Below are 14389 nucleotides of genomic sequence, written 5' to 3' on the forward strand. Positions count from 1 at the left end.
ATTTTGTATTCAAATAACTAGAGTCTTTTGATTAGAAATCTCACCTGGGAAAGTTTGCTTTGTGGTGCTAGAAAGACTTTTTAAAAATCTTTACTCAACAAATGAAGGAATAATTCAAAACCCTTTACCACAAAAAGTAAATACAAGACAAAGAAATTAGTCCTTTAAATTAAAAAACCTGAATGATACCTAAAGAGCACCTGGAGAAATGATTCTACCCAGCTTACAAGGATAGATCACGACTCTGCACAGGGAAGTCAAAAGATAAGCTCAGTGAAAGAACAAAGGGACATGTACTCAAAGTACAGATACAGCGACTCATAAGTATTGCCTAAAAAGAGAATTAGCACAATTCCAAGCAGGTAGTAAAAGCCTAAAGGAATGTAACAAAACAAGAAATATCCTGCTTTGGAAATTTTTAACTACTCTACATATGAGAAAAAGGGAGAATGGAGAAGCAACCTGTCAAAAGCAGGAGGGATCAAGTCTAAGTGGAAAGCTCATAGGGAAGTAAAAAAAACAGAAAGCATCAGACACAAACAGGTAAAGTTTAAGCCCTGCACAGCTACTACTGAGCTCTTACAGCAAACCCTTCTCTCAAAGAAATCACCAATTCTAGCAAATCAGAGCCTTGTGCCATTGGGACTTTGGTACTCATCCCTTACTAAAAGCAGCCAAGGATTTACTCAGGCCAAAGAACACACAGACTGGCAGCTGGATCATGGATGGCATGCTGGGATACATCAGATGGAAGCTCCAGTAAAAGCTCAGACCCCTGCTACACACTGTTGCAGGGACTGGGAGCAAGGAGTAACATACTTGGTGCCTGTATTTAAAGTCAGCTCTGACAGACCCCAGGAAACTCACACAAAATCCACAGATGTATTTCAAGGCTCCAAACAGTATTATTTGGGAAAGCAAAAGTGGATTGGCAATCCCTGCCAAGGCAGCCCAGTACTCACTGTATCTGAACCCTCCGACACTGTCTGAGGACACCCCAATGTATTTGTCTTTGTTCTTCTTTGCTTTCTTCCTCTCCTCCCGAAGCCGATCGTCGTCTTGAGCAAACTCAACCATTTCTTTCACCTTCTGGCGGATGTTTATCCCCTGGTCTTTGCCATTCTCATCTGTGCAGGTAATGCAGGACAGAGATGATGGATGGAAGATGGGAGGAAAAAAGGAAAACAGTAAGTAAGAGGCAGCAATAGTGAACACTAAATTGTTAAAAAAAATTGAATCATAAACACAACAGTCAAAGACTTCGTGACTACTGCATGAGGTCCACTGCATCTCTTTAAAAGGGACTAATTAACATAAAATTTAGATAAATGAGTTTGCACTGAATGGTGTGCTTAAACATAGGAGAGATTAATAAACACTGAGACAGAACTCGTATTCTCCCCTTGAACAATTTTAACCCCTCAGAACATCACCCTTTTCCCTCAGTCATTTTAACACAGTTTTTGCAAGTTTCACTGCAAGAACTCTGTCTCATGGCAGAACTGATTTTTTGAAAAATTGCTTTCAGTTGGGAAGTACTACAAGCTAAATGTGCTCCTTTCCAGCCTTTTTCACATTCAAAACACACACTGGCCTTGCTGCCTTTGCACTGTAAATATTATTTGGTGGGAGGAAAAAAAACCCAGCTTCAAACAGATGTGTGTGTTTTGGAGCTCTAACCTTTTCTTCCCATATGATTAAAGCTATTCCTTTACGGACACCACAGGGGACCAGTCTCTAGTGCATATTTTAATATAAACCCCAACATTCATGTTGTGTTGGTTCTGTTGTTATTAGCCAGTCTTTTCTGCAAGTTCTTGTCTTCACTAATTAATACTCTAGGGCCCCACGTCTTGGATTCTGCACTCTTCACACAACTGGCAACAGTCACATTTTAATTAGACTGGGGAAGCTTCTAAGCTGGTTCAGGTGACTGACAACTCCAACTACTGTTTTAATTTGCTTATAAGATTTTTCTATTGCTCACCTACAAAGTGGTAATTTTCCAGGGATCGCAAATCATAAATGTGTTCTCTGGCACTTGTAACAACACGCTCTGATCCATTCCTTATGAGGTAAGCTAGGAGCAGCAAAGACTATAAAAATACAAAGCACCTTATGATTGCATGAACAAAAACTCTACCTTTTTCTTTTTTTGTAAAAACCCCAAACCTACCCCCCTCCCCAAATTAGTAAATACTAACCTTCCCTTTTTAAATACATGCTTATTATATGAATCCCATGGAAACACTTTTTCCTCACATGAATCTTTTGCTCTTTAGACTATCAAGACTATTTTTAAAACTTTAGCTTGTTACTACTAAATCACAAGTAGTTACCTTTATCAGCTACTGCTTGTTTTAAGATAAAGTAGTAGCAATTAAGGAGGAAAAGTTGACCTGTGAAATGAGGCATTTTCTTTTGCCTCTTTTGTTCACAATTTTCCAATGGCTTTCACTAAAAGGTAACTCATACAGGAATTTAAGAAGCCTTCTGCAGGATTCAATGGATATACAAAACTGCATTTCAGGATGACTTTAGACAAGTGACAAAACAAATTAAGTTTAAATAATACTTTCATTTCAGTTCTCTATGTTGAGCATTTATATCTAGAAAGAAATAAGGCACTTTCTCTGAAGTAGTGCCTTTATCAGCTAAAACTATCATTTTATTTCAACCAATCCAAACCTGATAAGCAATTCCAAGAAGTCTTTATAACATTAAGTAGCTATGTGTGATAGCATTAAATATTAATTTCTATTGTACTTCAGGGAAAACAATTACTATGACTACAAAACACCAAGCACCTGTGAAAAGCACAAACCATGCTTTAGAATTAATTGTGTCTTGCTACAATTCTGGCATCAAGAAAAACAAAATATAACCTAGTCTAATACATCAATTCTAAAAAAGGAGGCTATATTTGCATAATTCAGTGAACACTGAACACCACTTTAAGTGCAGCACAACACAATCTCAAGCAAAAAGTTCCTGTACCAAAGACAAGAAAAATGCAAATAACTCTGATCTTTTCCAAAACACAATTAGGGCATAAAACTGTCATGTAAGATCTGCAAGGAAATTTGGCCCACTCAAAGGTAAACTGTAACTTTTAAAGCATTACAAATTGGCAGAAAATTCAGATTAGTTTGCATTTTATTTTAGGTATTCCTGAATTCCTTCAAAAAATGTTTTCCTAATAGCATAGTAACTTCTCACGGAGCTCATAGCAATTCCTTTGGGTAAATTGAAACTGTGAGTGCTACTCTAATACCTGAATAGCAGCAAAATAGAATTGCTCTGTTGTGTTCATTAAGTAACATCTTACCGTGCTTCTAAAACCAGAAATTCTGTGGGTTTTTTCATAGACAGCATTTGAAAAACACCTTTGATTTCAGCAACAGAATTATAAAACATTTAGGGAAGAAATTCTATGTTGCTAGAGGAGAAAGTGCTGTAGGATTATCTAAACAAGAACTCCACCAGGACACAGCATGAGCCCCAAGCTCTGATCCTTACACACCTTATAAACTCTCCTCCAGTTCTTTTTGTTGTCTTTCAGCATCCGAGTCCACAGCATGTTCATGAGCTCTGGAAACTGCTCGTACATAAACGTAGCCCTGAGGAAGGGAACAAAAGCAGCACAGAAATGTCGTTTGCCCGGGTTGGCCACAAGAGCTTGTTCACTCTCGGGGCTGGCAGTAGATGGCAGGAGTGATCTAAGCCCAACCACATCGGATGACATTAAAGGGAAAAAGCTGTCCCTGTTTTAACTCCCAGATCAGTCATTTACATCCCAGGACTAGGAAAGAAAAGAGTAATTCTAAATATCTGAGGTAGTAAAAGAACCTTCACTAATTTGTAATGAAAATAATGCTGAATATGAATACCCTAATAACCAGTGCAACTGATCAAACACGCAACTTCCAAACTGATTTTAACAAAAAAAACAACCAAAAACTTCAAGGAAGAATTCAATATGTTTTGCTGTTTTTGTAGAAGTTACAAGAAAGTGCTTTGAAAATAAATACTCCAAAAAATCAGCTATACTGAAAGAATTCTGAGAATACATAAATAACAAAATCAATTTAAGAAAATAAATTAAAAATACCTGGGCTTCATTTCTTGTTTGACAGTTTTCAATACATTCTATGATTATGCATTAAAAAAACTTAAGACTTTATTTACAGCAACTTTTGGGCATTATCAGTCTGAATACCACAGAGTTGATTTAGCATCAAATTTCACATTCTTATATAAAATGTACCTTTCTTTTCTTCATCACTGAGTCAAATTATCACTTACTTGGCAATCTCTCCCATGAGTTGCCCTGAAGGTCCCCACGGATCATCATTGGTTGCTTCTCGAACCTTAGACTCTATTTCTGAATAATTCATAACCACATTGGTGCTGCAAAGGAAAAAAAAATTCACACACATGAAGATTAGCATCAAAACTGAGAAACACATGAAAACTTAATAATGACACTAGTGCAGATCTCACTTAATGAGATACCTCTACAGAGTGGGAAAGAAAACAGCTTTAGTGCACAAGTTACCCTGAGGACACTATACACCACATTTAAGTTATCTTTAAGAAGGTTTTACTATTCTATTAGTCTTCAAGAATACAGATGAGAAACTGGGGATTACATTACAGCTGGATTCAGTCCAGTAAAAATGGCTTTGGGTCAAATTAAAATGCAAACCAAGCCACCAGAGTCAAAGCTGATGGCTTCTGCAGCTAGGTATGGTTTGCTTACAGGTTTGTAATGGTACAAAGTTATTTGCACCATATAACTCAATCAGAGGCAATTTTTTTGGAATGATGATTCAAGAGAAAATTAAGAACATTGGTACCAAACAGGTGTTAGTGAAAAAGTAACAAATAAAAAAATCACATGGAAGACTAAAGTAAGGGAGATGAGATTCACTAGAAAGTCTGTTTCCTAGCTTGAATTTAATTAATTAAGGGAAAACAGCAAAAGAGAAGCTGCAGAGCACTCAGTCACAATTACAAATACTGCAAGGAGCTCGGGCTGTCTCTTCAAGAGGTCACAGAAAAACCTTACTTGGAAAAGATTTTTTCTGTGATGTTAATGTTAAAATACTAAACCTGTGATTTCTTCTTAATTAATCCTCAAAACAGGTAACATATGAGCCCAGCAAGCTCCTCTGTGCCCCTAAAAGCATCCAGATGTGTTTGATAACATGATCATTTCCCTCATCTTTTAAGGTGAGTGAGCAGCCCTAAAACGTTTGAAAACTGCTCTCTGCTTCTGGAGCACCAGATAAGCAGCCCTAAAACCTCACTCTTAGTGAGAACGTTTGAAAACTGCTCTCTGCTTCTGGAGCACCAGGACTCACCCCAGCAATGAAATCAGCAGTGAAAGGAGAGCTGCTGGTCTCTGCTTCCCCTTCCTACCTGGACTGTACTCAAACAATACATTTACACCTAGCATGTCAGAAGTTTGAAAGTTTACTTAAAAGAACATCATAACTGATTCAGAAGCTAAGAAAAACCCCTGTGAGTACTTTCAACAGAAACCAACCCACAACAACAAATTAATTAAACTGTAGTATAGATCTAATGATTTATAATGCAATGTGGAGAAAGCATTTGCTGCTTGAGAACTTCTGAACCTGAACGACCTAAAAGGAGAAAAAAAACCAACAAGATGCTCAGTAGTGATCCCAACAGTTATCCCTCTGTCCATGTAGGAGTTTGCACAAAGCAGCATTCAAGCAACTCCTGCTCAATTTTATTTGGCATAAGCATAGCAAAGATCTTGGAACTGGGAGATATAAACAGCAGAAACAAGAATGAAATCCCCTGAAGTCTGAAAGGGGACACAGAAGGTAATTGTTAAAACAGAATAAAATTTCTGGATTTAATCTTGGATTCTCAGCATGAGAATTCCTGCTGTCAGATCCTGATGTATGATTTTATTCAACTTTGTGTCTAAAGAGAGCATAAGCTCCATGACTGAATAAATAATCAGCAAGCTCCCAGAACCTATCTATATTACAACAAGCATGTAAGGACACAGCAGCAGTTTGGAACAACAGCAATTAAGGTTTTACAAATTCATTTATGCTGAATACACCTCAAGCTTCTGTTTCTGGTATTTTCTTTACTGTACATACAAATGTAAACCAAGCCCATCTTTATTTCCCACATGTATGGAAAAAACACAACCCCAAAGCTCCAGGATTTGCAGCTTCCAGCACACTGGGTCCCTTGTCCAAAGCAAGGAAGGCAGGGAACTGAATGGAAAGGTTCTGCTTGTTTTTATAACCCCTCCTCCAGCATTTGTTTGAGAGACTTGATGGAGACTTGGGAGGAGGAAGCATAAAATGAAGTATTTCCTTAATTTCTTAGAGCAAAGAATTTAAGAATGGAAAATGCTTGAAGAGATGCAAACTCAGTGTACAAAAATAAAAGGCAGCATTGGCTATGCAAGAGCTCAGGGCACGTGGCTAAGGCAGCAGCAGGGCTGGAAGGGGGAAACGGAAGGAAAACAAAGGAAATTAAGTAATGCCAAGAGCAAAAAGGTGCAGTTAAGCCTCTCTAAGTACAGAAACATGCTCAACTTCTAAACCCCTCCTGCAGAAAAGTTATTGTTCTCAGCAACTAGGAGAAAGCTTTTTTACAAATGCCAAGCTGAGATCTAATGGAATGAACCACTCCAAACCAAAGCATCTTAGAGCCACATTTAATTCAGGAACAAATGTAAACTTCAAGGAGAAAAAAAAAAAACCCTCACTGTTGTATAGTTTGGCATCATTCCAGGTCACTTAAAAATAACCATTTCTAAAAAGGTGGAAATACAGTTTTATTCTTCCTTTCCCATGTTTTCTATGGCCCTCATTCCCTGCCCTACCCATGATTCCTGTGACCTTTGCAGCAAAAAAATAATTTATGTCCAGATGTGAAGGGAAAAAGTGACTAGCTTGATTGCCAAGACTTCCTGTGATTGATATAAATTTAATATCCGAGGACACTTTCCGACACCAGGGGGGGCTCTCTGATTAGTTTATCCTGGGCAGCTTCCAGGGAATCGTGCTGGATCGCATGGACAGGCTCTGCAAACAAACGGCCCTGCAAGCTCGGGGCTGACAGAAAGGAACCTCAGGCAGGGCTGAGAACCCCCCTCATCTGCCAGAGCACAGCTGGTTCACCCCAAATCGTTCACTGAGACCCTGCAGCACCGCAATCTCGTGACAAGAACATTTACAGAAACTTCTGACACGGACAAAGTCACTAAGCAGGAAAGTGTATTTTGAAAGTTACATCCAAAATAAGGGTACAGCATAAAGGGGTGGACATGAACATCACAAACTGTTACAGTCTTCTGTGTCTTACATTTAAGACTATTAAAACAGATTAATGACAACAGATTATTTTTATTCTTTATTGTACTACTCCCAAGTGATTTCAGTATAAATCTACTTTTTAAAAAACAAAATTGTTTTCAAAAGCCAAGAGAGGGCACTGTCACATCTCAATGGAACAAGCAACACTGTGACAGTGAGCAAAATGCTTTTAATTTTCTTGCAACTTTAAATGTTTGCATCTGCAATTTACAGCAACACTGAACAGGTAGCTCAAGTCTGAGACTCAATCCCTCTTAAGTGAATAAATGGACATTGCTAACAAAGTCATTGGGTAATAGCTGTAAATACCTAACCATCTCCATCTGCAGCAGAAAAAACCCATTTCCCCTTAAATGTTTTACATGCATTTTATTAACTATCATATGACATATATTGAAAATTGTTGCACCATGTACCCTGAAAACCTACTTTGTCCACAATTTTGTCTGCATTTTTCAAATAATTTAGTCAATGGTAAATAACTTCAAATTTTGTTCTAAATTACATTTTGAGATTTGTACATTTGAGGTAAAGATATCATCTGGGTCCAGGTGGCATACCCTACAGTGTGCTAAAAAAAAAAATAAGCAAGAGGGGGAGAGGAGAGAGATATGAAAGGGGAGAGCAGTATTGAACATGTCTCATTTGTGTGATTTGAGCTAAGAATGATGTTTAACTGGCATTAGGGAGAATAGGCAGCAAGAGGGGACAAGAAGTTCTGTACCTCCTCATATAAAAGTCAGATCAGAGAATCTGTGAAGGTACAGCCAAAACATCCATCAGTATCTGCCACTTCAACATTTAAAGTCTGAGAGCACTTGAACTTTCGGGCATGAAGAGGATAAAAATCCTACGGGTCCGAGATTGTCCTCAGCACTTTTCTTTGAAACAGGGAAATGAAAGGCAGCTTGTGGATGGCCTGCATGAAAATAAAACCTTACAGACCGCAGGAACCCTTCCCAGATGAACCCTTCACACACACACCAGGCAGGCTAAGCCCTGCCTTCCTCCTCCCTATCAGCAGATACTGAATGTAACTGACAATGTGGGCATAGATGCACATGACCACTAGTAAGTGATAAATGTATCTGCGGAAAACTTCTATTTGTGTTTCATTTCAGACTCCAACAGATGTATCAGCCTACTCTGCACAGGCTTCTGATTTTACACATGAATTAAGCTGTAACATTCAGGACAATATTGATGGGTATGAAGTATATTCTACTCTCAGTAACATATTAGTGCTTCATCACTGTAAGTTTTTCTTTTTCCCCCCCATAAAATAGCCACAAAATCATTACTGAAAAATATTTTTTTCTATTCCAGACTAAGAAATTATTTTTAAAATTACTCTTATGCTGGCAAAATAAAATCGTTGTACTTCCACCCAAGATGCTAATAAAAATTAAATAAACACTACATGCTGAATAGAAATGTTTGTTTCAGAGTGAAGACTTTTCATTGCTCAGGACTACAAGGTGTTCTCTACAGATTCATATGCTCTAACTGAAGTCAATTATCTGTTAGGAGATTACAATCACTTATACACAACTACAACTGTACTGCTTCCAGTAATAGCTTCCAATTGGTAACATTACAATTAGTTTTGTTGTGCCTGAACTAATTATCCACATCAATCATTGCTGGTTCCACACTGAAAAAGAATCCCACCCTACTTCTCTCTACACCATACACCAATCAGAAACTCTTTGGAAACATGGATATGGGGACACAAGGCTCTGCATACAGCCAGCAACATAAATGGAAGAGTATTTTCTCAGCTAATATCTACTCTAAAATTAACCCTTAAACAACATTTCATGGCAATGATTTAAATACACTGCCAGCAATCCTGCTAAAGGAAAAGATGCAACAATTTTTATGTGATTGAACACTTTGGTGAGAACTCGAGATGCAGCATAAAACACTACAAGGAGTAAAACCTCCACTGCCCATGGTCTTCCCTAAAGAACATCACACAAATATTTCCCTTCATGGTTCCCCCCCAGCATCTTCTCAATCTTCCACATTTTCTCCTTGGTCAGTGGTGTTCTGTTCCCCCACCACACTGACAATACATTCAAGTACATGAAATCACAACTCAAAGGAAGCTTGCAGTTCATGGCCAGATTTTGGGAGCAATTGTTCTTTGATGTTCGTCATCAGGAAAGGAACAGTGTTATACATCGAATTTTCAGATCAAATAAACTCAGCAGTTTGTACAACTGCTCAAATACCAGCAGTATTAAACATGCAGAAACCTTTCAACAGCATGTGCACAGCTAACCTGCACTCGAAAAAATAGAAGGTATAAGAAGGTATTTATAGGCTAAAGATAACGAAAGATTAATAAATATCTATCCATCCATTCAGAATGGAACATACTTGAAAACATATTAAGGAATCAGAAAGCCTAACAGATCTTTGCCAATGCTTCTGCACAAAATGCCCTGGGGCGAGAGTCAGAGCTCTCCATTAAAGGCACGGTCAGGATTAGAGCTGCCATTGATGTGGGTGGCGTCACCCAGGGCACAGCTCAACTCTGGGCATCACATCCACAGAAGATTTGTGAAATGCCAGGTCTAATCTTATGACAACTAAAATAACCAGAAGCCACAGAGAGGGGACATTACAACAGTTTCTTTATAGTGATGATAAAGGTATTGGATTGGACAGGGTGAGCCTAATTAGAAACACTTCTCAAGCCTCTGGGAAGCTGCCCACTGTGCTGAGGGACTCGGCCGCAGGAACAAGAAACCTGGCTACACACTTCAATTTTTTTCAATGTATATTTCAAACCAATTACAATATCATGTATACATGGGACTCCTATGTGCATAATATTCTGCCTTTAACTATTACTCCAAGGACACCACTGGATTATGCACCTTCTGTTTTCCTTTTTTTTAATTTTACAACTGGGAACACTAAAATACTAAAAGCTGAGATGAGAAACTTTCTACATTTTACCACCGTTAACAGTTTCCAATGAGACACCATTCTGCAAATATGTGCTTAAGGACTAAGCACAAAAGAACCAAAATTTAAGCCTTACTCGTGTATGTACCATACATCCAGTATGAACATTAATGCGATTCAAACAAACAGCAACACTGAAGAATTTTTTATTTTTAAAAAATTTAGTCTATTAGAGCAGGCAGGCTCTGGATAAACAGAGGACAAGAGAAATTCTGTTACTGTACAGCAATATGAAGTGTGGTGCCAAAGTCTTACAAGAAGCAAATATTTAAACCTTTTGTTATTTAATGTGTCAAAACAGACACAACATGATTTTATCTTTTGAATAACATTTAACATTATCTCTTCAATAGTGAGTCTCACATACTAATAGTTTAATCTTATTCTTTTAGTAATTTTGTTTGCAGTTTCCTTATTTTTAGAAAGTCATCTCTGTGTTTCCGGTGACTTTCACAGTGAATAAAGGCAAAGCACACTTTAAATATGGTCAGAACAGAACAGATGTTACTGACTCTGAATCAAATCTCATCACCTCAACTGGTGACATTGCAAAGGAGACCATCACAGTAACAGTCCTTGCATTCCACATGGACAAAGCCCAGTAAGGAAACTATTCCACAGCTCTGGGCTGGTGCTTTTGGATCTGAGTGGACTGCATTATTCAACCAGAAAGATTCATAAAAGGCATAAAATAGTTAAGAAAACATTAAGTAATTACAGCACAAGGAAGAACAGAGAACACACACACGGTTCATTTATTCACCTTTCCTATCTCCACCTAAACATCCCACCATTTCTATGGAAGGCACCCAGGTGACAACTGCAGTGCTTTCTCTCAGGGATGGGGTGTTACCAGCAGGGAGGCAGCTCCAGGTAAAGCTCTGAGCCAAGCCTGCAGTAACTCACACCTGGAGCTGGGCCAGCTCCCTGCCCCTGCGGTTCAAGTGTCACCTTTGTCTCCCAGCAGCTGATTTTCCCACCAGCTCCCTCTCAGCTGAGAGGCCACAGTCACCCACTAAGACAAGAAGGTGACCATGAGTGACAGCTCACATGACCCATGGCACATGTTTTAGGAGTATTATCCAAATGCAAGAACAGCAATTTGTGCTCAGATTTCCCAAAAACCAGTAGAGGGGCTGACAACTTAAGGCAAAATGACACTAACAATGTAGAGTTGCTTCTAGACATTTGAGATTATAGCTATATTTGTTTTTTAAAAGAGTGAAGGACTGAATGCACTATATAATGAGCCAAGTGAACATTCACCATCTGGAGAAGAGACAAGGCAGGCCCTGGCAATATTTTCACAATACAGTTATCTAGAAGACCCCCACCCACAGACACACACGCAATTAAGATGAAGCCCTCAGAGAGGAGTGAACACCACCTCATCTCACCATTTAACTCCTGTGAGTCATGCATCTAAACTATTTTTAGTATCTAGATTAAAAGGTTTCGGTAAAGGAGGGGTGGAGATAGAGGGAAAGCTAAAGAGAATGCAAAGCAGCTGCTTTAATGTTAAATGATCCTTTTTTAAATTGCGTGCACAAGTTAGTTTCAACTACTGAGAACACACAGTAAATAAAAAAGCTACACAACTTGCCTGAGTACAGGATACATCTCCCCCACTCCCAGGTGTAGGAATCTTGGCATCTATTAAACTGTTAATTAGTTTCCAGAAACACTTTTGCCAATTAAAAAAATCATTTAATACTTATCCATCTGGGCATGAAATACTTTCAACAGAGCATTTGAATTGGTGAGCTAAAAAAGAACCGATCCCGACCCGCACAGCGCTGCCTCCCAAACCACCAGAGGCCAGGGCACCGAGCAAGCAGCACCCCATAACCAGGGGCAGCACCTAGCAACTCCACTTGTTTCTGTGAGCATCCCGTCCTTCAGGCTCTGAGGCATTCCAGATGATCGCTGGTCCAAACTTGCTCTCCAACAAACCGAAAGGATTTAATACAAAGTCAAACAGAAAAATGCATTTCAGGATCAGATTTAAAAACGCATTTCAGGATAAAATTTCACTATCCTATGACACTGTCTCTTGCTATCTTAGAGAGCTCAATGTGCAGACTGGTTCACAGACAGAGGACATAATTTATCCACCTGTTATCCCAAAGAATACAATGGATATTCAGGAATCTGTGCACCTAATGCTATTAACAATTATTCAGAGAAGGCATTAATCGCCTTCCCAATAAAGATGGGGCTGCTCTTCCCTTCAGTGAACTCATGTATTCCATCTCAGCCAGCCTCTCTCCCCTTGCTGGGTGAAGACAAACTAACTAAAAAACATTAACAAACTTAATGCACTTTCATTCTGCTCCTGTCAGTAATGTCACTTTTGTTATAAAACATGCAGCTTAGATTTAGAGCCTCACAGATAAAACATATGGATACCAAATAGGAAGCCAGGAGTCCACATTCAACAAAGAAACAGATGGGGACCCATCTGCCAAAATGTCTGGTGAAATACCTCAGGTTACAGAGAGGTAACAGCACAACGTTAGTGCTGTTGACCGTTTGAAGTTCTTTATTTTTCAGCCACTCCTCAGAACCATTACAACTATGACAGCAGTCAGTTTAGTCCATGAATGCCAGGTATTATTCCAGACCTTCCATGCAAGGAGCAGTCATACTCCTCCTGGTCAATGATACAATCTTCATTATATACAGTAGGATTTGAAATACATTTTCAGCTTTTCAAGTTCAGTTTCATAATTTATGTGGCAGATGTGCAAGGCAAACTGCACAGAAAGAGATAAGCCAAGAAAAACATCCTGATGGCCACAAATGAATTACAACTTGTGGGAGGAAGGAACTATAAAGCTATTTCCTGTGCCTTACAACTTCTAATCACAAAAGACTACCAAGTAAACAAAACAGCCCCAAATCCACCACACACACTGTCAAAAAGAACAGTGACTTTAAAAATTAAATTGCAGCCTGTTAGAGAATACAGATCTCTCACTTACAGAAACCAACACTGCACCTTACTGAAGTCTTCCCTTTCAAAGTTTCCCCATCTCAGAAGTTCCCAACTGCAGAATGCCATATCCTAAATGGTTTTGTAATCTCTTGCTACAGCTGAATTATTTTTTGCAGATGTTGGGAACATGAAACATGAGAACATGGCAGTTTTAAAGCATATTTGTGCAAGGAACAAACACTTCCTCCCCCACTTGATTTAAGACTGAGTTCACCTCTCCTACTGCAGATTCCCTGCAGTATGTCAGTGTTAATACTTTCATACTCTTACATAAAACAATTCCCTGTGGTTCAGCAACAGATACATGGCTGCTTTATGTATCTTAATATGTGGTAGTAAATAACTTCTCAAACTCATCAAGAATTTTGCCATGTTGATAATATTGATTGTGAGTTTGTATCACAAACAAACTTCTTGTACCTTCATTTAAAGTTCAGATCCATTTCTTTATTGCCATTTTTAATGGGAAATTTTCATTCCAAACACCCACCCTCACATTCTTCAGTTACCATCCCCAAAACTTTACCCATTACAGGCCACCATCCCTTCAAATGCATATTTCTGCAGTTCCATTTTTGAAGGCTTAATAGTGTTGTCATTTTATTATATTTAATACAAAAAACATTCTTTAAAAGGTAACTTACAAAAACAAATGCAATGTTCCAGCAAGAAGAGTGAATCAAAATATTTCCTTTTAATGTACATAGTAAGAGCACCATAATAGTATTTCCACTGGTTTTCAGTATTAGTTTTTAGGTCACATTTTTGTTGAAATTGGAGGACAACTACACACAAAGCATTCTTGTGACAAATCCGATTAAACTTAAGCATGAAAACCAATTTCACAAACAAGTGGAAAAAAAGCTGCCATTGAGGCCACACTTGACACTTTGGTGGGACAGTGACACACTGAACAGTAAGTCTGGTTTTGATCCTGACATAAAAATGATGCTGCTACTGCCCTGTGCAGGTTGTCAGTCTCCTTGCCTCTTGTGAGCTTCCATCTGGCACATCAGATTAGAGTCACTGCTTTGCA

At 38.6% G+C, this 14389-nt stretch overlaps 1 protein-coding gene across 1 annotated transcript in view; it reads right to left on the reverse strand.

Moving 5' to 3' along the window:
* The window catches only part of CLINT1 (clathrin interactor 1), a 47261-nt gene that overhangs the window by 17248 nt on the left and 15624 nt on the right, over window positions 1-14389 (reverse strand). The window contains exons 2-5 of the mRNA XM_039701337.1: window positions 4306-4410; window positions 3524-3620; window positions 1988-2096; window positions 963-1127 (exon numbers count right to left, since the gene is read on the reverse strand). Coding sequence (XP_039557271.1) covers window positions 963-1127; window positions 1988-2096; window positions 3524-3620; window positions 4306-4410 — 476 coding nt within the window. The remainder of the gene's footprint in view (window positions 1-962; window positions 1128-1987; window positions 2097-3523; window positions 3621-4305; window positions 4411-14389) is intronic.

This window comes from Passer montanus, unplaced genomic scaffold (genome assembly GCF_014805655.1).
Source record: "Passer montanus isolate IOZ18808 unplaced genomic scaffold, ASM1480565v1 scaffold15, whole genome shotgun sequence".
Classification (NCBI taxonomy): Eukaryota; Metazoa; Chordata; class Aves; order Passeriformes; family Passeridae; genus Passer; species Passer montanus.